At 42.1% G+C, this 26,597-nt stretch overlaps 1 protein-coding gene across 3 annotated transcripts in view; it reads right to left on the reverse strand.

Annotated features, from left to right (window-relative positions):
* RNF38 (ring finger protein 38) overlaps positions 1–26,597 on the reverse strand; it is a 344,651-nt gene that overhangs the window by 28,541 nt on the left and 289,513 nt on the right. For all 3 annotated transcript variants that reach the window (XM_073662472.1, XM_073662465.1, XM_073662480.1), the window contains one exon: positions 1,009–1,202. In XM_073662472.1, coding sequence (XP_073518573.1) covers positions 1,009–1,202 — 194 coding nt within the window. The remainder of the gene's footprint in view (positions 1–1,008; positions 1,203–26,597) is intronic.

Below are 26,597 nucleotides of genomic sequence, written 5' to 3' on the forward strand. Positions count from 1 at the left end.
CTACACAGTACAGTAACATCCACATCTACCAGTAAAAGCAAGGATACAACAATATCACCATTAGGCTATGTGCCCACGATGCAGAAATGCTCTGGATTTTTCCAGAAAAAACGCATGCAGATTGTACATGCAGACTGTACATGCGTTTTTCCTGTCAGGGACAAGCGGAAGTGAAGTGTTCTTCACATGCATTTCCGCATGCAGGTTGACAAGCGATTTTAGCATCACTTGGAAAGTGCTTGACAACACTATATAAATCCATGCAAACAGCATGGATTTATATAGTGTGACCGTAAAGAATGGTAAAAAATAAAAAAATGAATATATACTTACCTTCTGATGGCCCCCAGTGTCCTTGTCCTGGCTTGCCGGCAGCTCGCAGTAGACTAAAAGGACCTGCCATGACTTAAATTAGTCATGTGACGGGTCACGCGACCGCTGACGTCACATGACTAAATGAAGTCACCGCAGGTCCTTTAGTCTACCGCGAGCTGCCGGCAAGCCAGGACAAGGACACCGGGGATCAGAAGGTAAGTATAATGTATATTTTTCATTTTATTCTTCTTTTTACAGGTTCTACGGTACCCGGGTCCAGAGGAGAGAGTCTCTTCTTCTCCAAACCCGGGTACCATCCGCACATTGAAACGCATGTACAGATTCAGTGATGCGGATGACATGCAGTCCAATGCAAGTCAATGGCGGCGAAAACACAGCGCTTCCACAAAACAATTCCTAGTGCTGCGTTTTTTTCCGCAATGATAATCCGCAGCGGAAATGTCCGCAGCATGTGCACAGCGTACCAAGCGTTTTTTTAAGCGTTTCTGCAGCGGAATTGCAGCTGCGGAAACGCATCTTGGGCACACAGCCTTACTAAGAATTACTTGAGAAGTTTAGATCAGCAATTTTTACAAATTTCTTCACAGAATGCACTGAAGGAATACATATGGCATGCATCCATGTCACTATAGCCTTTAAATCTACATTATCAGAAGCCTCAATTGCAATTACCTTCTTCTGTTTCTCGCAGGAGTGTTGCATCTTTCCCCTGAGAAATGGTGCTGATTGGGTCGGGCCGAAGGAGGCCGCCTATTTGATGACATCTCCCATGGTCGCATTGGCGGTGATGGTGCAGGCGATGGTGCTGTGTAATCAAAGACTGAATTTGATAGTCTTTGTCTTTTTGGACTGGGACTGGCTTCGTTCTGAAAGACATGGAAATTTACACACATGAAAAAGAATGCAACACTACCTCTTCTCAATTATCTCTAGCTATACAATACTGAAATTACAGATATAACAAATACAAAAAGGGGCATCCAACAGCTATCACTTTACTAGGGACCACACAGAATCTCATCCCAGCACATATAGAATAAAGAAATATCAGATTGGGAGTAAATGGTTAAAGAACTGATAATAAGGTCTATTAAAGTGTTACAGAGCAGGAAGAAATCAGGAGAAAGGCACAATGCTCCCTGCAGCCATTATGAAGCATCAGTATAGGAAAAGGTATGCGAGCACACAGCACAGTAGATGTAATGTGCTGCTGACACTGGATGTATACGGAAGTCTACAGCGGAAACAATGTGACCCTTCCATGCCGTCACATCGGAGATAAATGGTGTAAATAGCGGCTCCTCTACTGTACACAGCTTAGGCTCTGCTCACATCACATCCATGGGCTAATGTAACCCTACAGAGATGTTTACCATGGACAGAAGCCCAAAATATATCAAACCTGATGTGAATGTTGCCTTACTGGGGTTTGTTTTTCACCTCTATGCAAATAAAAGTTAGAAGTCTATGCGTAGTAAAAATGGAAGAAAAAAAATGACAAAATGTCATATAAAGAAGACATTCTATCACAAATCATGCAATATCTCCCAAAATGTAGATAATTGCTATAATTAAAGGGAATCGGTTATCAGCTTTTTTGCTACAACATCCGAGATCAGTATAAGTTAGGGGCAGAGGCCCTGATCCCAACAATGTATCACTTGCTGAGCTGCTTGCTGTCATTTTGATAAAATCACCATTTTATTTGCTGCAGAACTAGCAGTCCTGTGAATGCCGAGCTCTGTATAACCCCATACACACCACTGATTGGCAGCTGTTACACTGTGCATAGGCAGAAAGCGGCCAGTCAGTGGTGGGGATGGGGTTATACAGAGCTCATGAATATGGAGGACTACATGGCAGCAGGTTTAGTACTCCTAGTACTAGTGATAAATCACCGCTTTATCAGCAGGAGATTATCAAAACTACCGCAAGCAGCCGAGTAAGTGACATCAATGGAATCAGGGTCTGACTTTACATTGTGTTGCTCTCAGATTAGGTGGGGGGGGAAAACAAAAAAAAAAAACTGGTGACAGATTCCCTTTAAAGAAGCGCTACCATGAATATTTTCCGCTAAATCTGTGTATATACTGCAGTGTCAGTGTGTTAATATACTTGCCTACAGCCACCTTCTCCAGGATCCAGCACGGTTCTGCTCTTCAGGTCACACTGTGCCGTGTGAGTGTCTTGTAAGTGGCTTTTACAATGTAGGTCTATGGAGCACCAGAATGAAGCCTCAGACTCACATTGTAATGCATAGAGTGAGCCGGATAGGTTGACAGGTGATGCCGCCACTTAGAAGAGGAGCGGAATGGCGCTGGATATTGGAGAAGACTGCACTAGGCGAATATATTAAAGTTCTTTCATTACCAGTCCTACTACTGGATTCCCGAGTTGTGAATAAGGCAACTGTATACAAGCATTACATGCACCCTCGCTTTTTTGAGTCATACTATCATCTTTACAGGCTGTTGCATACTGCTAATAATTGATGCGAGAAGAGCATGTGTGTCAGAGCTTTACTTATGGACACATTTTATACATAAACTATTAAAACACTGTATAAAATATACGTCCCCTGCATAGCTGGTCTCTATAGATGCAGTTGGCAGCTAACCACATAACTGCACCCACAAGAATCCTCATTCTGCATGAAATCTAATTTTGCATGGCCATGCTTAGTTTCTCCCCCCATAAACACACTGAACGCTATGTGTGAGATATAAAACACTTAGTGCAATGGAAGCAGCGCGTCTGACATAACTATTCTGGAAATACACTGACAACTCAGAAGAAATTACACCCAGCACAGCAATCTCATCAAAGTTAGTCAAATTGAATTTTCAACACCATTTGCATGTCAAAGCCAGAACACTACATGAACTCCTTTTAAATACAAATTGCGTTATGCAAACACCAATCCAAGGCCTTTGAAATACAAAAAAAGCATGTTTGCATTTCCCCTTTCTTTTCCCCTGAAAAGAAAAAGGCATCAAACCAATTTAAATCTGGCTACTGCTGAAAGGACGGAGGGTAAACGCTTGGATTTTAATGCTGCATCATCAAGGGAAATTTTCAATGTAAAACGAACCTCCCACAATTCAGCCAAATGGTAGCCAGTTCAAGAGCATGCATATTAATGGAGATTTCAGGCACACCATCTGTGCCTGGGACATTGCCTCATACACCAATAATAACAATGCATATTGTTTGGGGATAGGCAAAGCAGCACGGAGAAACAGGAGGCATAATGCTACAGCTAAGGGAGAATATGTGGAGACATTTGTGATAAGCCACCCGAGCACGGAAGATAATGGAAGGCAATGTGCTAGTGAACAAGGGATTTTACCCACACCAATGGTCTGCGGAAGAAAATAACTACTGTGTGGACGAGCACACGGGTCACATCCTTAAAGCCCAGTTTTCATCTGGCCTTCTTATCTTGGCCTAAGGCTGCTTCTACAAACTGTAGAGAGCGGCATGTTATAAATCTACCAGCTATTAGTACCTGAAAGGTAATTAGTCTTCCAGGTTTACAGTTTTATGTAAAGAAAGCTTCTTCTGTAACTTAAAGGGGTTCTCCAGCCACATGATAATGCCATACTCTAGGTCTTCAATATCAGACTGATAGGGGCCCAATACTCGGCTCCACACCAATCAAGTTATTAGCTCTGATGGCCAGATTAAAACCATGAATGCAGCTCTGTCCAATGTGTAGTGGCTACAGCAGAGTACTGCAGAATAGTTTACATCCAGCCGCCTCCAGAGCTAGAACAGCTGATCGGTGAGGGTGGCAGACCTGCACTGATCGGATACTGATCATCTATCTTTACGATAGGTCAATATCAAGCGGCAGGAGAACACCTTTAATAATTAGTATTCAAATTGCTTGTTTGATTTTTAAGATCTCAACTTGCTGTCATCCAATGGAGAATGAAAAACCCTGAGATGTAGTTACAAATGTATCCAGTCTAGAAGATTCTCTGAGATAAACAGCCTGTACTCCAGACAGATACATAGCAGCAAACTATCAGGCCAAGAGATTTGCAAGTATTGCTGCCAGGTTTGTCTAGACTGGATACAATAGTATCCACCTCTTAAAGTAACTACATCTATGTCTGTACAGGTTTTTCCGCCACTGGATAAAAACAAAACTGTTTTCATTCACAGACTATAAACAGATCATAAAAATGAAGAGGAATATTGCCACAAATCACTTTGAAAATTCTATATTTGATTAAATATACCCAGCGGCATATCACACACGACGCATTTAAGCCCCCGTCTCACATAGCGAGATCGCTGCTGTGTCACGGTTTTGGTGACGCAACAGCGACCTCACCAGCGATGTCGCTATGTGTGACACTTTGCAGCGATCAGGCCCCTGCTGTGAGGTCGCTGATCGCTGCAGAATGTCCTGGACCATTTTTTGGTCCTTGCCCTCCCGCTTGTCAGCACACATCGCACACAAAAGTATTCATTAGTATTGCACAGGTAAGAGAATTCCTGATGCCTTGATGATACTTGCATCCCCTGTGCAATACTATGGAAATCCTGAAAACATGACCTGTGGGGTCCGTGAGGACCGGAGTTTGGGAAACACTGGTCTAAAGGGTGCAGGTCTGCGTTAGCGAAATGATCATGGTAGTCCATTCATCATCCTACTTCCATGAGCATTTGTGGTCCATGCAGGAGTCACATTTAGCACCAAGAATGGGAAATAAACGTATCCTGTCAGATTAGAAAAAGATAATGTACTTGGCTTCCGCACTGAATTATGGTAACAGGGTTGCCACTGGTTCATACATTTTACAGTCCAAATAACACACCATTTGTGATTCTGGATTGGATTTGCACATGTAATGTGTATGCTCCAGCAGCAAGTGATGTGGGAAGGGAAAATAAACTTGGATTAAGCCATCCACACTTAAAAGTATGGTCCAGTGAAGATATGTTACAGATCATTGGGGGCTTCACACCAATTGCCAGAACATGGTACTTTTAGCTTGATTAGAATAGAGCAGTACAATATGCTCAATATTTTTTTACAGGGCTGATGAAAAAAAGCCAAAGTGCAGCGCTCTTATGCTGTTTGTGTGTCAATTGACCACACACAGACCAAGGCAATTGAACAGGGTAGTTCACATGAATGTAGTCCGTGGTAAAAACAAGTAAAGTGCATTATTATGATCAGTTACGTGGATCAGATTTGTTCATTAAACAATGTGTGCATTAAAAGAAAAAAAAAAAAAAAAAAAAAGATGCCATATGGACACCATCTGTACAGCATCCGTTTTTGAGGCATCCACTGCAATGATTGTATCAGTCTTCTATTATGTTTGTTGATGTATAAAATGAAGGAACATAAGGATGACATAGATGTGAAAGAAGATGGACATAGGGAGCATCATATGGATGGAAGTCACCATGCCGAGATCAGGAGAACGGCGCCTGCCCGGGATGTACGGAGCTGAGATCAGGAGAACGGCACCTGCCCGGGATGTACGGAGCTGAGATCAGGAGAACGGCGCCTGCCCGGGATGTACGGAGCTGAGATCAGGAGAACGGCGCCTGCCCGGGATGTACGGAGCTGAGATCAGGAGAACGGCGCCTGCCCGGGATGTACGGAGCTGAGATCAGGAGAACGGCGCCTGCCCGGGATGTACGGAGCTGAGATCAGGAGAACGGCGCCTGCCCGGGATGTACGGAGCTGAGATCAGGAGAACGGCGCCTGCCCGGGATGTACGGAGCCGATATCAGGAGAATGGCGCCCTGCCCGGGATGTACGGAGCCGATATCAGTAGAATGGCGCCTTGCCCGGGATGTACGGAGCCGATATCAGGAGAATGGCGCCTGCCCGGGATGTACGGAGCCGATATCAGGAGAATGGCGCCTGCCCGGGATGTACGGAGCCGATATCAGGAGAATGGCGCCTTGCCCAGGATGTACTGGGACTTTTTTTCTTTAATTATTTTTCTGCATAATAATCCTGGGGTTATAAACAATGGATTGCCCAGTAGTGGACAAATCCTTTAATGCAGGTCACAATAATCAGTCAAAGCCATTACGGTAATGCAGTTTTGGAGGCATAGACATTTAGGTAGGAGGTGACAAACATTTGTTCCATCCGTGTTTTTTTTTTTTTTTTTTTTTTAGGAGGTGAAACCTTCAGAAATAAGAGGAGGTTGGCAACTGTGAAATAGTCCTGTTAAAAGAGTAAGTTAATTTAGCCTTAGCAACCTGCAGGTATAGAGGATGAGGCAGGTGTCGCAGGTCTCTGCCTGAGTATTAGCTTGTGGTTCCAGTAATAATGCACACATCACTAACAGTGGGATGTGATATACAGTTTGTTCTAACACTGCCAGAAGATAAGCCTTCTACCCCCAAACACTTAGGATTTCTTCCACTAATATTTGTGTTACTGTGGTATACAGTTTATAGTCACAAGAGCCTCACAGGCTTGGAAATAAACAAATGTGCCACACAAGCTTCGCATTTCCTTCACAAACCAGTGTTGGAAAAAAAGTATACAAATTTTCTAATATATTATTGATAAACAGTACATACTATAAAGTAAAATAAATCAAGTTCACCTACTACTAATAAATTGGAGGGTGTGAGTGATAATAATCTTCACTTTTATATAGTGCTAACATATTCCGCAGTGCGTTGCAGACATTATCATTGCTGTCCCCATTGGGGCTCACAATCTAGATTCCCTATCAGTATGTCTTTGGAGTGTGGGAGGAAACCGGAGAACCCGGAGGAAACCCACGCAAACATGGGGAGAACATACAAACTCCTTGCAGATGTTGTCCTTGGTGGGATTTGAACCCAGGACCCCAGCGCTGCAAGGCTGCAGTGCTAACCACTGCGCCACCATGCTGTCCGTGATAGAAGTTAAACATATGGAATGGTTACCTTACTACTGAAACAGGTTGTCCACTACTTTTTACTTGACCCATTTTTAGGATAGGTCATCAATGTCTGATAAGCCAAGGTCTGACTCCGCCACCGATCAGCTGTTATCGTTGTCGGCGGCTGGAAGTACTCGCTTGCAGAGCTGCTCCGTCTACTGGTAGTGGCCGAGGCTTGGTACTGCACATCCACCACCTACTTAAATCAATAGGATGTGTAGTACTCTCCTGTGGCCACTACCAGTAGCAGGTGTATACAAAATGATGAGCTTCAAGAGGTAGTCACCGGAAATGGTCTTCCAACAATCTTGAAGGAGTTCCCAGAGATGCTTAGCAATTGTTGGCCCTTTTGCCTTCACTCTGCGGTCCAGCTCACCCCAAACCATCTCCATTGGGTTCAGGTCTGGTGACTGGAGGCCAGTTCATCTGGCGTAGCACCCCATCACTCTCCTTCTTAGTCAAATAGCCCTTACACAGCCTGGAGGTGTGTTTGGGGTCATTGTCCTGTTGAAAAATAAATGATGGTCCAACTAAACGCAAACTGGATGGAATAGCATGCCGCAGCAAGATGCTGTGGTAGCCATGCTGGTTCAGTATGCCTTCAATTTTGAATAAATCCCCAACAGTGTCACCAGCAAAGCACCTCCACACCATCACACCTCCTCCTCCATGCTTCACGGTGGGAACCAGGCATGTAGAGTCCATCCTAAGGACAGGCAACAAGCAGAAGAGACTTGTTTGGGCTAAAGAACACAAGGAATGGACATTAGACCAGTAGAAATCTGTGCTTTGGTCTGATGAGTCCAAATTTGAGATCTTCGGTTCCAACCACCGTGTCTTTGTGCGACGCAGAAAAGGTGAACGGATGGACTCTACATGTTCCCACCGTGAAGCATGGAGGAGGTGGTGTGATGGTGCTTTGCTGGTGACACTGTTGTGGATTTATTCAAAATTGAAGGCATAATATTATATTGCAGGGTCTTGCAAGCGCTGCGGTTCCGGTGCAGAGCGATAGCTCTGACAGGGGACATCATCGGGACCTGATTGGATCAGGTCCCAATGATGTTAACCCTTTGCTATCTTCTATATGCCGCGATCTATAGTGATTACGGCATATAGAAGATAGTGAGAGGAGAGGGGGTCGTCAACTTAGCTCTCCAACGGCCCCCTGATATCTTCCAGGACCTGCCGTTGTTATGGCAGCTGGAGATCACATGACCGCCTCCAGATCTGCCATATATGGTGTCCTGCTAGGCTCAGCCTGCAGCTGAAGCCTGGGAGGAGACACTGACTGTGAAACAGTCAGCAAAGATGTCATGCAATGTAATACATGTCTATTACATTGCATGACATCAGTGATTAGAAAAGTAAAAATGAATGTCCCATACAGGGACTAAGTAAAAATACGTAAAAAAAAATATGGTTTTCAAACTGTAAAAAAAAAAAAAAATAAATAAAATATTAAACCAATAAATCTGTATATTTATGCAAAAACAAAAAAGTACACATATTTGGTATTGCCACGTCCGAAACAACCCGATCTATAAAACGGTCACACTAATTAACTCCTCCTGTGCACACCGTAATAAAAAAATAAATAAACTATGCTTTTTCATCATATCGCCAAACAAAAAGTGGAAAAAAATGTGATCAAAAAGCAAAATGGAAATAAAAATGGTACTGCTGAAAACATCATCTTGTTCCACAAAAAATAAGCCGCCATACAGCTCCATCAGCCGAAAAATAAAAAAGTTATAGCTCTCAGAATAAAGCGATGCAAAAAATATTTTCTCTATAAAATTGTTTTGTGTAAAAGCGCCAAAACATAAAAAAAATATACAGTAAGTGTAGTATCGCTGTAAACGTACTGACCCGAAGAATAATGCTGCCTTATCACTTTTACCACACGCAGAACGGCATAAAAAAAAAACCTCAAAAAACAATTGCTGAATTGTTGGTTTTTGTTAAATTTTACCTTCCAAAAAATGGAATAGAAAGCGATCAAAATATGTCACATACCCAAAAATGGTACCAATAAAAATGTCAACTCGTCCCGCAAAAAACAAGCCGTCACATGACTGTCGGCCGAAATATGGAAAAATTATAGCTCTCAAAATATGGCGATGCAAAAACTAGATTTTGCAAAAAAGAGCGTCTTAGTGTGTGACAGCTGTCAATCATAAAAACCCGATATAAATCTGGTATCTCTATAATCGCACCGACCCGAAGAATTAAGTAATCTCATCACTTATACAGCACGAGGAACGGCGTAAAAAATAAATAAAACCAATTCTTCACCTGCTACTGATATGTTTATTATGTCTCCCAAAGATCGCAGTAAGGCTCTGCTCACACTTATCCTGCGCTCTGCGCTGAGCGCTTACACCAGAGTTTCCGTGTAAATCTCTGAAATACGTGATTCAGACGGAACCCTTGACGGAAGATTCCCTCTAATGAGGCAGATATAGGCCACTGTGGATGCCATCTGGCCTGTGATCCCACAGTGTCAGTGTTTTTAGGCGTGCATAAAAGTGCGGTTGGCCACAGTTTTGTGCACTCACCGCTAAACAGAGGCCAGACGGAGTCCAGAGTAACTCTGCTGCCTCATTACAGTGAATGGATCAAGCAGGGGTTTCATCTGAATTACATCACTTGGAAATTTAGATGGAAACCCCGATGTAAGTGCTCAGCCTCGAGCGCCGGATAAATGTTACGTAAAATGTTCCCAATAAAAGCTTCAACTCAGCCCTCAAAAAAAGCTAGTCCCCACTCAGGTCCGTCATCTGTTAAAAATATAAGGGACTTCCAAGTTACTGGTAGCAGAAAGGCTCTGGAAAAGCGAAATGGCCCTTGCCCCCCAAAAGAAATTCAGAAAATTTTGTGCTCCCAAATCCAAATGCCCATTCTACAATAATTTGTTCTCCAATTGTCAAATAGCGTTCCGTCCCTCCCAGATCTCGCCGTATGGCTAAGCAGTACGACACAGCCACATATGGGGTATTGCCACTTTTAGAAGAAATTGTGTGACACATTTCGGCACCATTTTTACCCATTGCCGTGTGTGAAACTGTAAAATCTGAGGGTAAAACATTTTTTTGTGGTAAAAATGTAATTATGTTTGGCATAAATTTAAAAATACTCACTACTTCCCTAGATGAATTCCTTGAGAGGTGTAGTTTACAAAATGGGGTCACTTGTGGGGGTTTCTGCTGTTTCGGCATGTCAGCGACTCTTCAAATGTGACATGGTGTCTGCAACCTATCCCAGCCAACATAGCGCTCCTTTCTCTTCCGAACCCTGCCGTACACCAAAGCAGTGGTTTTCCCCCACATATGGGGTATCGGCGTACTCAGGAGAAATTGCACAACAAATTTCATGGTGCAATTTATCCTGTTACCCTTCTGATAATGCAAAATTAGGGGATGAAAAACATTTTGTGGGAAAAATGTGAAAATTTTATTTTTACGGCTCAATATTATAAACTTCTGTGAAGCAGCTGGGGGTGCACGGTGCTCACCACACATCTAGATAAGTTCCCTAAGGGGTCTAGTTTCCAAAATGGTGTCACTTGTGAGGGGTTTCCACTGTTTAGGCACATCAGGGGCTCTCCAAACGCAACATGGCGTCTGCTAATTATTCGAACAAGTTTTACATTCAAAAAGTCTAATGGCGCTGCTTCCCTTCCAAACCCTGCAGTGCGCCCAAACAGTGGTTTTCCCTCACATATGGGGTATCAGCGCGCTCATGAGAAATTGCACTACAAATTGTGTATTCCATTTTTTCCTGTTACCCTTGTGAAAATAAAAAAATTGGGTCTAAAGTAACATTTTTGTGAAAAAAAGTTAAATGTTCATTGTTTTCTTCCACATTCCAAAAATTCCCGTGAAACACCTGAAGGGTTAATAAACTTCTTGAATGTGGTTTTGAGCACCTTGAGGGGGTGCAGTTTTTAGAATGGTGTCACTTTTGGGTATTTTCTGTCATAAAGACCCCTTAAAGTCACTTCAAATGTGATGTGGTCCCTAAAAAAAAATGTATTTTGTTGGAAAAATGAGAAATCGCTGGTCAACTTTTAACCCTTATAGTTTCCTAACAAAAAAAAAAAATTTTGGTTCCAGAATTGTGCTGATGTAAAGTAGACATGTGGGAAATGTTATTTGTTAACTATTTTGTGTGACATATCTCTCGGATTTAAGGGCATGAAAATTCTACGTTTTTCGCCAAATTTCCGATTTTTTCACAAATAAACGCAAGTGATATCGAAGAAATTTTACCACTATCATGAAGTACAATATGTCACGAAAAAACCATCTCAGAATCAGGGGGATCCGTTGAAGCGTTCCAGAGTAATTACTTCATAAAGTGACAGTGGTCAGAATTAAAAAAATTGGCCCGGTCACGAAGGCAAAAACAGGCTCTGGCGCGAAGTGGTTAAATGTTACAGGTCTCAGAAAATGATTAAAAAAAAATAAAAAAATAGCTTTTTTTTTTTTTTTTTTTTTTTTTATATATATAAGCGTCTGAGTATGTTTTTGGCAATGTCTAAAGCGCTGTGGAATTAATGGGACTATATAATAGAGTAAAATAAATACATGTTTTGATCACCAAAGTTCTTTAGATTAGCTGGCCTGGCGTGATATAATTGTGTGGTGTGACACACATGTGATGTTGCACCAGGCTGGCTAAACAAATTGGTATCAATCATACTGACAGGTCAAATTTTACTATAGAATGAACTACATAAAAACAAAACTCCAAAAAACCCTTGGAATTGTTTTCCTGTATATTACATGGTAAAGGGAATGGTGTCAAAACTATAATTCATTCCGCAGAGAAAGAACATAAAGACACTTAAGAAAAAAAAAAAAAAAAGTTATGGTTCTTGGAAAAGGGGCTAAAAAAAAAAAAAAAAAAAGACAAAAGTGCAAAAATGAAAAGTTGCCAGTGTTCGAGGGGTTAATATAACATGTAATTACAGTACTTCCTTAGATATCTTTAGATTACATCTTAGTCAAAGCTGTCTGCGGAGAGGATATAGGATAGTAAGAAACTAGTTTCTGAGAAAGTCTGACTTGCGTTGAGCTGGCCAAGCGGAATACGATCCCATTGTATACTGCAAGCCTGTAATCCACCCAAGACATTCAATCATGAGCCGAAGTAACCAAAGCTCCTTGCAATGCCTAGGAGTGGACTTCCTCCATTTTGGATGGTAGTGGGCAGCTGAGTTTGACAAAATCAAGTAATGTTGTATGCATCAGTGCACTCAAACAAGTGGACGTCTTACATCCATCACCCAGAGTCCAGTAAACCTCCATGTATTTGAAGGCCTCAAACACGTCACCATACTTTGGCCGGGGTCACACAAGCATATGTTGTCTCATGTGAGAGAATCAGGTCGATTATGTTAATGACACTCGGCTCAAGCTCTGTCAGGGATTGACCCTAGGATCATGTCAGTGTGATCTGATTCTCTTGCATGTGATTCACAGCATAGGTGCGGAGATGCATTGTCTCCTGTGAGCTTACATTGGACTGCACACCATGACAGAGTGCAGTCCGATGTTTCACACACACCCATAGACTGGATTCTCGGATGCACTCGCAGCATGCGGCGATTATTTTCTCATGCCAAATTGCCATGAGGGAGGGGGACAAAACACACTCAATAGGGGATAACTTGCTTATCGCTGAAGATGCAAACCCTCAGTAATCCCAAGATCACAGCGTTGGAAGAATACGGAGAAGGCAAAGCGTACAGACCTCTGCTTCATTCAGGATGTAGTTCCAAAGCTCTGATCTCTGGGATGCTGGGGGGGTCCCAGACGTCAGACCCGTAATATCAATAAACTGAATCAGTACAAACAATATAGATTGACATCACCAACTTCTAAACTCAGCCATATCTACCAACACCAGGTCACAATATTGATGTACTACAGGATACAGCAGTCCCCCATAATAAAGGAGGGGGCAGCACAGGTGCACAATACTGATGAAACAACCACTCACACACCCACTGTTCATGGGGCAGGTGAGTGCCTAGTATTATGGTTGCATACACATAAGGCTTCTATAGAGCACTGGTCACACACATGTAGTGCACAGTGTTTGGCTTACAACCTACAGGTTACACCCATACTATTTGACCTTGTGGGGTGCACTTGCATAGTGCTGGTCAGCCCGCCTGATCTGACACCACAATTTCCCCATACAACACATACCTTGGATATATTTTTCTTTTTTTTTGTTACACATTTTAAAATTTTTGCAGGGTGCAGTCAGGTCCTTTAGTGTTGGCCAACCCTTGTCTATGAGCCATATAATAACGTATGGAACGCTCTACAGAGGGCTACAAAATGAGAAATGCTCTCCGATGTGCTTATTTCCCAATTCACAGCTCAGTGATCATTAGCTTACTGTAAGCTTATAGGCAAACACAGAACTGTAGTGAAAACGGACATTTCTTCACCATTCATTTTTAATGTACTAGAAATGACCGTGAAAGTTAGAACGCATGCAGATTTTACATGTGTTTTTCCCGCCAGGTAGAAGCGTTTGTTAAGCGTTTGTGCATGCATTTCTGCATGCGGGTTATCAAGCGCTTTTCCAAGCAATTTTAGCATCACTTGGAAAAGTGCTTGACAACTTGGTCACACTATATAAATCCATACAACCGGCATGGATTTATAGTAGTGTGACCAAGTTAGCTAAAAAAAAAAAAAAAGGAATAAGAATGGTGAAAAATAAAAAATAAAGATTATACTTACCTTCCGATGGCCCCCAATCTCCTCCCCTGCTCCGTCCGGTCTCCCTTGTGTCTCGCGGTGGTTTGAAGGACCTGCGGTGACGTCATTGAGTCATGTGACAGCTCACGCGATCGCCATCCCAGGTTTAGATCAAAGCATATTCATTTGTTTGAATGTACCAGTCAAAGTCCGGACCTAAATCTCATTGAGAATCCGTGGCAATACTTAGAAGTTGCCGTTCACCAACGTCTCCATCCAATCTCACTGAGCGACAGCGTGTGTGCAAAGACGAAGGGGCAAAAATGTCACTTCTAGATGTGGAAAGCTGCAGCGAAAGGTGGTCCTACAAAGTATTAACTCGGGTGGGCCTGAAAACACATGTATGTCATGTCTAATTTTCAGCTTTATATTTTCAAAATTGAATATGCAAATGGCATGATTTTTTTACATTTTTAATATTAGATTCTAAAAAAAGAGAATCTTTTAATTTCATTGGCTTCTTAAACTTCCACAATGAATATTATCAATACTGTATTCCTGTGGTGCCACATATACATGAGATTTTGCAGAATTTTTCCAATTCCTATTGGCTGCAGTGAACGATGAGCTCATAACCAGGTTCCAATAACATGGCTTATGACATCACAGAACATGTTAGGATCATGAGTGTTCCATAACAGACATTAATCTGGTGAAGAGAATCTGTGAAGACATCCTCAGGAACATCTGCTGCAAGTAACACCATGGACATTACCGCAAATAGTCTGAGTACTTGTTATGATCAAAAAGTTATCATCACTGACAGCATGCGTCTATTAAAGGAGAATGCTGAATTGCGCAAACGGATTGGGTTAATGCAGGAGAACGTGGAACTTCGCATGATTTTAAAAAACTATGAGAAAACAGAACAAACCATGACTCCTGCACAACAACAAAAAGACGACCACAAGACTGGTAAGACTGGGTAAGGGTAAGACTGGGTTTATACATATGGATTTCCCCTAAATCAAAAATTACAATGTACTTTTTGTCATTTCCTAAAAGAATTGGTGTAATCTCAATGGTGTAGCCACACATTGACAGTACACATCCCTGGTAAAACTACACTATAGATTGGCTCATAAAATCAACCTGTGATCTGCAATAAATCAGAATGATGGAAATTAAAATGTAGGAGAACTTTCTTGATAAAACTGTCAAGAATTCTCCATGAAATCAGGTTTTTTAGGCCTACTATTAGTATTATAGATTACTCTTTTTTTGCATATTCTAGACAGGAAACAACAGCATGAATTCAACTATGAATGCAAGTTATTTTTCCTACACCAGTATTTTCTTAATATGTGGTATTCCGATTATTACATTAGACGTACATCTATGTCTCTTTACTAGTATCCTTTCTCACGATGCCCTCAAAGCCATGGAGCTAGAAGTTATAGCCTTCATAATGCAGACATTCATAAAGAAACCTCTCGTGTTTAGATAAATCTTAGTAATTTAGGATTTATGGAACAGACCATGCACCATTTATAATATTTTGCGGCAGAGGAACTTTTAGGAAGGGACCTAGCTCTGGCTCTCAGTGGTACGCAATCACAGTTTAGTCTTAGAGATATGCCTCGTAACCAGTGGTCCAGGTATGCACCTTTCATGAGGCCAGGTGAGACCCTTCCCTCAGGAGGCAACCTTTTATCCATATAGGATTTGGACATTGATATATGGAAAACATTATTTGACTATTCCAGATATAGACAGTAAACAAAAAAGTCAAACTCCTCCTCACAACTAGGCAAGTAGTTGGATATTATTATTACCCCCTGGGCACATGTGCCAGTTTCAATTTGCAATGATTCAGCAATTTTTAAGCTTTTATGTGATTTTACTAATTCATTTTTGAAAACCCAGAAAAAGTGAAGAAGTTTCAGTGCATTGTCGGAGAGATAGCCTTTCAGTTAGACCGTCGGATTCTACGTACCATCTTCCGGGAACAAGAACGACTGTACGGATACCGCGTGGCTGATATAGAGGAGAAGATTTTACAGGTGACAAACCTAAATTACTATTAAATACTTATTTATTTTAATAAATAGAGAAGTTTATCAATGTGTGAGTTCTAGATAGATTGTACCAACAATGTTACAGAGGCGCTAGATTTTAATATAAGACTAGTTGTTACAAAAAAATGGCTTCCGCCTATAGAATTGAAGGGATTTGTCCAGGGAATAATTGATAATTAATATACCTACCCGTTAATTCCTCCACAGTCACAGCACTAGCTCTCCATAGATCTCTGCTGGTCTCTAACGTGCCATAAATGAACTTGCTGCAGGAAATCGCTGATCTCTGGGACGATGCCTATATGTGCGACAGTTGGTCTTGTGCGCATGTACAGCACATGATCACTGCAAGACAAGTCAGCAGCCCGGCGGGACCACCAAAAGTGATGGTGCTGGAATGGCTAGGGAATTCATAGGAGTTGAAGTTATTTTATTCTTTTACAACATTTATTGCTAATAGTAATTTTGCAAATTTTTAAGCTCTAGTGAAGTGAGAAAAATGCAAATGAATGAAAAAGGGGAAATAAAAATTTCAAAAGGGCTATGCTAAATGTATATTGACTGTTGATTTCATGATTACAGGTGACCACATGTCCACGAACCGGCAAAGTTGATGAGAATTTAAGATTCAAGCAGCATATGCGCTACCATCATACAATGAGTCAGCTGAAGAAGTTGGGCTATGACCCCGCAGTGCATGTCCACTTAACAGAACACCTAGTAAACACTTACGGGATCGTGAAGGACAAACATGCCGGAATTGATGACCTTTCCTCCATTAATGATCCAGAAAACCTGAGCAATATGGTAATGGAGTGCATGCCATGTGAGGCGAAGGCGGAGGACATCCTAATAATTCTCAACTGTCTGGCATATTTTGCCAAAAAGGATGGAAAGTCACTGCTCATTTGGTAATTGTGACGCTGACTTTTACATGCATGGGCCAATCACAAATAAATGTTGCCAATGCCAGCTGAATAATGAGTCTTGTTCATTGGGTTCTTTCTTTCTGCTGATTTATATTTGTGATCATTTTGGCTATGAGATCAGGAGATCTAATCCTTCCTTACAGGTTGACTGTACATTAGAAAGTTGTAGAGCTTGTGACTTAAAAAAAACAATGATTACTAGTGATGAGTGAGCATGCTCGCTACTTGCCCGAGCATCTCACTGCTCCAGATTTCCAGGGTTGCTCGGGTCTCCTCCCTGCATGTTTGGCGCTCTTTACAGAGCCAATAAACATGCAGGGATTGTCTGCCACACACTGTAATGCCGTAGCCATGTTGGTTGTGGCATTACAATGCAGCTAAGACAATTCACTTTACCAGGAGAGCACCAAACAGATTTTAGGGGCAAATAATGACAACAGAACTTCATGCAAAATTGACTTAAAAAATCATTTAATGATGAATTAGCCCTTAATTTTCAAATACTTTATTTAGAACCAAGACTGAGGTTGAGGAACTCAGTCTTGGAGGAGAGGGATACACATGTTAACCCAGTGTGCATGCTACCGGATTGGTAATTAGGGTCGACAACAAGGGCAAAACTCAAGAAATGACTATGGCTAATGCACTCCTGACAGTTACTCACACAAAAGAGGGGTTAATGGAAGAAGGTTGATCAGTCCCATGTGGCAATGTGTCTACAATAGATCAAGTATGGCAGATTCCATTTCTTGCTCACCATTGATTCAATTCCCTCGAGTCATAACTATCTCCCTTTCTGCTGTTCTTCTTAGGCTCTGTGCCCACGATGCAGAAATGCTGCATATTTTTTAAGCTTCTCCCTGGCAGGAAAAACGCATGCGGTTTTCCTGCCAGGTAGAAGCGTTTGTGAAGCGTCTTTGCATGCATTTCTGCATGCGGGTTATCAAGCGCTTTTCCAAGCGATTTTAGCATCACTTGGAAAGTGCTTGACAACTTGTTCATTTATAGTAGTGTGACCAAGTTAGTTAAAAAAAAAAAAAAAAAAGAATAAGAATGGTAAAAAATAAAGTTTATACTCACCTTCCGATGTCCTCCCGGTGTTTTGTCCGCTCTGTCCGGTGTCTTGCATTGCTCGCGGTGGTGTGAAGGACCTGCGGTGACATCATTGAGTCATGTGATGGGTCCCCAAGTGCAGTTGCAAAAACCATCAAGCTGAAGATAAGTTTATCCGAGTCACCAGCCTCAGAAATCGCAGGTTAACAGCAGCTCAGATTAGAGACCAGGTCAATACCACACAGAGTTCTAGCAGCAGACACATCTCTTCAACAACTGTTAAGAGGAGACTTTGTGCAGCAGGCCTTCATGGTAAAATAGCTGCTAGGAAACCACTGCTAAGGACAGGCAACAAGCAGAAGAGACTTGTTTGGGCTAAAGAACACAAGGAATGGACATTAGACCAGTGGAAATCTGTGCTTTGGTCTGATGAGTCCAAATTTGAGATCTTTGGTTCCAAGCACCGTGTCTTTGTGCGACGCAGAAAAGGTGAACGGATGGACTCTACATGCCTGGTTCCCACCGTGAAGCATGGAGGAGGAGGTGTGATGGTGCTTTGCTGGTGACACTGTTGGGGATTTATTCAAAATTGAAGGCATACTGAACCAGCATGGCTACCACAGCATCTTGCAGCGGCATGCTATTCCATCTGGTTTGTGTTTAGTTGGACCATCATTTATTTTTCAGCAGGACAATGACCCCAAACACACCTCCAGGCTGTGTAATGGCTATTTGACCAAGAAGGAGAGTGATGGGGTGCTATGCCAGAGGACCTGACCTCCACAGTCACCAGACCTGAACCCAATCGAGATGGTTTGGGGTGAGCTGGACCGCAGAGTGAAGGCAAAAGGGCCAACAAGTGCCAAGCATCTCTGGGAACTCCTTCAAGATTGTTGGAAGACCATTTCCGGTGACTACCTCTTGAAGCTCATCAAGAGAATGCCTAGAGTGTGCAAAGCAGTCATCAAAGCAAAAGGTGGCTACTTTGAAGAACCTAGAATATAAGACATATTTTCAGTTGTTTCACACTTTTTTGTTAAGTATATAATTCCACATGTGTTAATTCATAGTTTTGATGCCTTCAGTGTGAATGTACAATTTTCATAGTCATGAAAATAGAGAGAAATATTTAAATGAGAAGGTGTGTCCAAACTTTTGGTCTGTACTGTACATACATAGAAAGGACCGAGGTCTGCTGCCCTGAGGCCACATAGGACTCAGCCATATGCAGGAACATAACTAGGTCCTGAAAAATCTGACAGCACTTCCAATACAAGAAATAGGTGTGAACAGGTGCTTACTAGAAGCTACTTCCATATACAATTAACAATTGCAGAGTGCTACTTTGTTTATTAATAACTAGGTTCTGTCTTATTATGCTGCTCTTTGAGTTTCAGATTACCATCAAACACTCCTGCTAAATCATATGAAAGGGCGGCATGAAATCTAGAGCTGATAAGCGCTGTGACGCTTTAAGAAGGGTGTTCTGGTGCTGATAACTAAACACAACTGGCACATGTCGGTGGGTCTCCAAGCTTTGCTTCTTCACCACAGTATGCCATTTTAAATCTTTTAATTGTAATCTAGTTACACTGCATTTAATTTTTTTTTGTCACAGGCACAACGTTCGCAAACAGTCTCTTGCTTTCATGGCCACTATAAGGTCTAGTTCACACTGAACGACAATGGAGCAATTGAGAAATATTCAGTGATGCATAAAAATGAAATGCGCTTCTATTTTCTCTACTAAATTAGTATGCCTGCCCAAAAAGACAGTAAAAGCTAAGCACATAATATACTTTTAAAAACCTATTTTGTTTTTTTTTCTTTTGTACAACAACATTTTTTAGGACAAGTTTACAAGTGTGCATATTATACATATAATTTATAGCCAGAGAAAATGGCCAATTTTTCATCTTAATTATTATCCATTTTTATACATCGGCAGTGAATTTATTTATTTATTTTTTTTACAAAATTAAAAACTGCTTCCTATGTTAATAATGGCAGTGTCTGTAAAATTGGATGTTCTATAATTAATCCGTATGACTTTTTTGGCGCACTCATAGACCCGTGTAGGAGAGTCTCATCCAAAAATACTAAAATAGTGCATGCTGTGATTTTTCAGCCAGTGTTAAAAACAAACTAAAACCTGAAAAGTCCAAATGACATTGGTCTGTGTAAGACAGCACACGGACTGAATATGGGGTCGTGTGAGCATAGCCTTCATTTTCTGCCTCCAGTCAATCATTAGGGTGCTTGATGCACCTTCTGCATGGCCAAGAGGTCAATGCACCATTGCAACTTCAACTTCTGCAGAAAGGAATGGACGCAGCAGTTAAATACGCAGGCCCCGATTCATCAAAGAGACTACTTCAGAATTCTGGCATAATAGCTTCAAAAAAATTGCAAAAGCTTTGCAATTTTTTGACACCCGTTTTGCCAAAATGGGCAGAGCAGAGGCGCAACACTACATCTTGTCCAATTTGTGACCGTGGCGTTCCCCAAGATTGGTGGTCAGAGGTGCACGCCACTTGTCAGATGCCACTGATTCATTAGGAGGTGTGTGCCCCTTAATGGACCAGGAGCATCTGATTACAATATGCTCCCTCATCAAGACTTGCGAGAAGATTGCCAGTCCTGAAGAATTGGGGCCTAAATATGTTAAACTGGCGTCTTTTACCAGCAGTCAAAATGGTCAGTTTTCTTAAGCAGAATACGCTACAAGAATTGTTTTTTTCCCTGTAGTTTTGTATACTTGTTTTTTTATTCACATTTTTGAGTACACTTTCATGTGTTTGTTTTTCCCCACATTTTTCGGACTTTTTTTTTTTTTTTTATTTACATCCATGATTAAAGGGACTGTCAACACAGGATGACTGTTCAAACCAAGTCCAGGCGCTCGATGCACCTTTGGCATGACCAACAATGCAGCACGCCTTCCCACCTGCTCAATATATCCCCTATGTTTGATTGACAGCTCTGGCTTGAGAGAGCCAGGGAAGGGCATGGATGGAAAAGAAGCAGGTGGCAAGGTAGCGTTTGGTCCCGCCATGATGCACAGAGCGTCAGTACTTGATTTGAAGTCATTTTGTGCTGACAGAGCCCCTTTAAACAAATAGAAAAAAAAAACATGAGTATTTATTGAAGCAAATATGCTGACAAACCACTCAAAAAGACGCTCAGGCATCTTCCTAGCCTTGCCATGGACTTCTATTGTAAAGTTCTCAGTGTCTTCAAAAGAACGGTCAGCATACTTCTTTTATAAGCTTGGAAGCTTTGAAAGTCTGAAGTGTTTAAAGAAGCACTCCTCCTCCCATCAAAGTTTTTATCTTCTTAATACATTGCAGTCATCATATTATATATCACTGTGTACTTACAATTGCTCATTCTGCCTTTCCAGATAACTGTTCTCTTTTCCATTAGGTCTATAACATCACATGATTAAACACTGAATAGCTGAATCCTTCTAAGATCTATGTAGAAACAGGAGGTCAATTTTCTCTGTATAAGTCACTGCAAAAGTCCCTGGCAGGGAGGAGGAAGGAGCCAGGAAGTGATGAGGGGAATGATAAATGCAGGGACAAGAGACTTCCTGTTTCTACAGAGAGCAGAGAAAAGACAAGAATTAGCAGGGTAGAAAGGCAAAATGAGCAATTGTAAGTACACAATGCTATAGAATATGATTACAATATAGAGGATAAAAACTTTGATGGCAGTGGCTTTTTATAAGACGTTCAAAAGCCTGAACATATGAACATCAAGACGTTTTACTGCACAATTAGCACCATTCTTTTAAAGGGGTTTTACCATGAACAAAGTGCACTTTAATCAATAGATCTTGGAATAATAATAATTTCCACAATTGGATGTGTTTAAATAAAATGTTCCTGTGCTGAGATAATCTTATAAATGTTCCCCTGCTGTGTACTGTGTAATGGCTGTGTCTGACCCTGTACAGAACATGGTCTGATCATACCACATCTCCTGGGCAGGGGAGGATGCAAAAGGCTATACAGATATTACAGCAGGGGATCACAGCTGATTCTTTCTGTGAGGTAAAACATTGTTTATAAACAGGCAGGGAAATGCTTTACCTCACTGAACGAATCCACTGTGATCCCCTGCTGTAATGTCTGTATACTCTCTTCTGTTTCCTCCCCTGCCCAGGAGATGTGGTATGATCAGACCATGTTCCAGCATGGTGAGACACAGCCATTACACAGCACACAGCAGGGGCACATTTATAAGATTATCTCCACACAGAAATACTTTTTTGTTATATATTTTTTAAACACATCTAACTGTGAAACATTATTCCAAGATCTATTAAATAAAATACATTGTATTTTTCGGACTATAAGACTCACTTTTTTCCCTCCAAAATTTTGGAGCAAAGTGGGGGGTGCGTCTTATAGTCCGATCTACATAAATACTGTGGCTGTGTGTGGTGGGGGAAGCGACAGTGGCGGAGTAGTGGTGCACAGGAGGCAGCAGCGCCTGCTGCAGCCTGCACTGTGCCCGCTATTAAAAAAAAAAATGAATATTCACTGTTCCCCACGCCCCATGGGAGTGGTGAATATTCATGACCTTTAATAGCTGGCACACTGACCGCCAAGAGCAGCAGGAGCCACACTGCGGCTACAGTGTGCGCACTATTAGGGAGAATGAATGGTCACTGCTCCCCACGCAAGCAGTGACTTTCCCGGTACAGAGCAGGACACAGCGATGGAGGAGAGAGGAGGTAGGATTGTTTATTTTTTTTTCTGTGCAGCATGACGGGGATCAGGGGGTGCCATGCATACCAGGAAGAGGGATGAAGAGTGCCATGCATACCAGGATGGGTGTGTGTGTGTGTGTGTGGGGGGCGCATACATAACAGGATGAAGGGTGTCATACATACCAGGAAGAGGGATGGGGGGGGGCATGCATACCAGGAAGAGGGATGAAGAGTGCCATGCATACCAGGATGGGTGTGAGGGGGGGGGGGCGCATACATAACAGGATGAAGGGTGTCATACATACCAGGAAGAGGGATGGGGGGGGCATGCATACCAGGAAGAGGGACGAAGAGTGCCATGCATACCAGGATGGGTGTGAGGGGGGGGCATACATAACAGGATGAAGGGTGTCATACATACCATACCAGGAAGAGGGATGAAGAGTGCCATGCATACCAGGATGGGTGTGAGGGGGGGCGCATACATAACAGGATGAAGGGTGTCATACATACCAGGAAGAGGGATGGGGGGGGGGGCATGCATACCAGGAAGAGGGATGAAGAGTGCCATGCATACCAGGATGGGTGTGGGGGGGGCATACATAACAGGATGAAGGGCGTCATACATACCAGGAAGAGGGATGGGGGGGGCATGCATACCAGGAAGAGGGATGAAGAGTGTCATGCATACCAGGATGGGTGTGAGGGGGGGGGCATACATAACAGGATGAAGGGTGTCATACATACCAGGAAGAGGGATGGGGGGGGGGGGGGGCATGCATATCAGGATGGGGATGAGGGCCACGTTTAACAGGAAGGAGGGGGCAATATATACCAGGATGGGGGATATTAACAGAATTGGGGAACATTACTCCTATAACAGTGCATCATGACCACATTTTTTGCTTAAATATTTTTTTTTACTATTTTCCTCCTCTAAAACCTAGGTGCGTCTTATAGTCTGGAAAATATGGTACTTTGTGGGAAAAAAAACCTTTAAGCGTTGTTAGTGGCTTTTTTCAATTTTTTTTTTTTTTTTTTTTTTTTCTTTAAGCAGACCCACTCGAAAAGCAGTGGAGAAACAGTGTGAACATACACTAAACATCCAATTTTTATAAAAACCATATCCCCCCTACAAGGCTATGTACTTAGTTTATATTATCAGTTTTGGCGAGACTATAAAGCCACGTTCACACGTTTAGTATTTGGTCAGTATTTTACCTCAGTATTTGTAAGCCAGAACCAGGAGTGGTGATAAATCCAGAAGTGGTGACGTGTTTCTATTATACTTTTCCACTCCTGGTTCTGGCTGATAAATACTGAGGTAAAAAATTCAGCAAATACTCAAAGTGTGCACATGGCCTAAGACTGTGTGCCCAGGAGGAGTTCTTGACGCTGTGTATTTTTGCGGTGTGCTTCTTACAGTTCCAGCAATGTGGATGGGATTTCTAGAGATCTCATGCCCGCTGTGCTTTTATTACCCAGCGTAACCTGACCTGCAGTGCGTGGTTCACATCACCATGCTAATATGTCTCTTGCTGAGTTATGTGCGGATTTTCCCCATACACTTGCATTAGATATGGAAAACCCACAGGTAAAAATTGCACTTTTTTTTTTTTTACAATGTTTCTGAGGTGGAAACACATCAAAATCACATGTAATCTGCACATAAAACTGCACCAATAACGTTTTGTCAAAGCCACATACCAGGAAGTATAAAAAGAAAATAAGCTTAGTTTAAAACGGGACATAGAAACACAAAAATGCAGCATCAAAAACCCACGTACAGAAATGCAATGAAAAAACACGAAGTAACCGAATTTACTTCAGTGGTACAGAAAATCTGCAAACATCGAAAACTCACCAAAAGCTCATTGTGGGAAAGGCCTCATTCAGACATCCTTGTTGCACATATGTGTTATATCCGTTTTGTTTTTTTTATCATGTACAGAACACATACCCATTATAATTTATGGGGCAATTCACATGACCATGCTTTTCACGGACAGCGTCTGTGCAAGACTCATGGGGACATGTCTGTTTTCTTCCGGCAGCATGAATAAAAAGGGCCAATACAAGTCTATGTGTCCATGAAAAACTCGTACAGCACACGGATGGCATCAGAGCGTCATTGTGTGCCGTACATACATACATTTTGTAACGTATTTATTTCTTTATCCATCCATGAAAAACGCTGACGGCAAAGACAGGCACGCTGACCAAACCCTGATGACACACGGATGGTAAAGAAGTATACTGACAACACACAGAAAAAATGGAGACAAATCAAACACTGATGACACACACGGACACATGGACCATACACTGATGACACACTGATCCCAGAAACATTGATGACACCAGTTCCATTTAAACAAAGATGTGTGAATGAGGCCTAAGGCTGTGTGCTAACGATGAGTTTTCGATGTGCATTTCTGCACCTATCAGGTAAATTAGGTTTCTTGTGTTTTTATTCATATATTTTCACATTTTTATTGCGTTTTTACCTGCAGATTTTCCATGCCTAAGGGTATCTGCCCACGATCAGGAGCCGCTGCGGCCCTTTCCTCATATGTTAGTCTATGGGGAAAGCCCACATGTGGACCCGCAAGAGAAATTGACATGCTGCGGTCCTGAAAGAAGCATCACATGTCAGTTTCCATTGGTGATCCGCAGGTGCATAGAGACGCATAGCGGATATGGGATGTCTAGAAATCCATCCACTATGCTGTAACATCTGGCCGCTGCGGGTTTGACGCGGCATAACACACAGCGTCAAAACCGCAACAGCTCCTGAAAGTCTGCACATACCCTAATGCAATTCTATGGGGAAAAAAAAAAAAAAAAAAAAAAAAAAAAAATCGGCACATAAAAGCATTCTCACCAAAGAAATTGACATGTTGTGATTTCAAACACGCACCGTAGGTCAGGTTAAGCGGAGTAGAAAAAAATAAAATAAGCACAGTGGGTTTCTATAAATACCATGCATTTTGCTGGAACTCTAAGACACTGGGCACAGCGAAAATACAGTGTCAAAACCACACCAAACACCTATTGTGCTAATCAGAGGAAAAGTATACTAGAAACACGTCACCACTTCTGGATTTAGCACCCACTCCTGGCTTACAAATACTGATGGAAAATACCAACCAAATACTGAGCGCGTGGCCTCAAGGGGCAACTCTATGTCTAAGAGGTGTATGGCACGCATATCAACAAAATGACATCTATAGTAGTAGCCTACAATATACCAACATCTCCACAGAATGGTAGGACACCACCTTTGTCTCTATGGGCAGAGGGGTCACCTTTAATTTAAGTAGGACTCCATACAGTCTGGAGTGCTGATGGATCACATAACATTTCATTACTAATTGACCCCTCAATTTTATTACTGGACAAGACAGCCATTAGTAATCTATTTCCCTGCGCTGAACATCCTTAGCCTATACCTGCCGAGCAGAAGACAAGCAAGGGTCTCTTATATAGTAAAGCTTGGCTACTGGACTGTCACATTAACTGGTTGGCTGTGAAGCTTAGCCCATGAGAATACATGTGTTTGTAGCGTACAGGTGACAGGAGATATGGCGGCGATGATGCATATACGACCATGCCAAAGGGAGAAGTCACATCCACTCACTGGGTTTTCCTTGTGAGTGGTTATTGACAAACACGACTACATCTACATGAGAACACGTGCACACCAGCCAGCGGATGTACACAGCATGAATCACACGGCAGGAGGTGGCAAGCTCACTACAGCTGGCAACAGTCAGAAATAACCTGCCAATGTGGCTGGTAAAAGGTACTTCCCATCAGTGAGTTCCTATTCCACGCCC

The sequence above is a fragment of the Phyllobates terribilis genome, unplaced genomic scaffold (assembly GCF_046119375.1).
Source record: "Phyllobates terribilis strain yellow unplaced genomic scaffold, ASM4611937v1 Scaffold_1__5_contigs__length_1240528914, whole genome shotgun sequence".
NCBI classification, from domain to species: Eukaryota; Metazoa; Chordata; class Amphibia; order Anura; family Dendrobatidae; genus Phyllobates; species Phyllobates terribilis.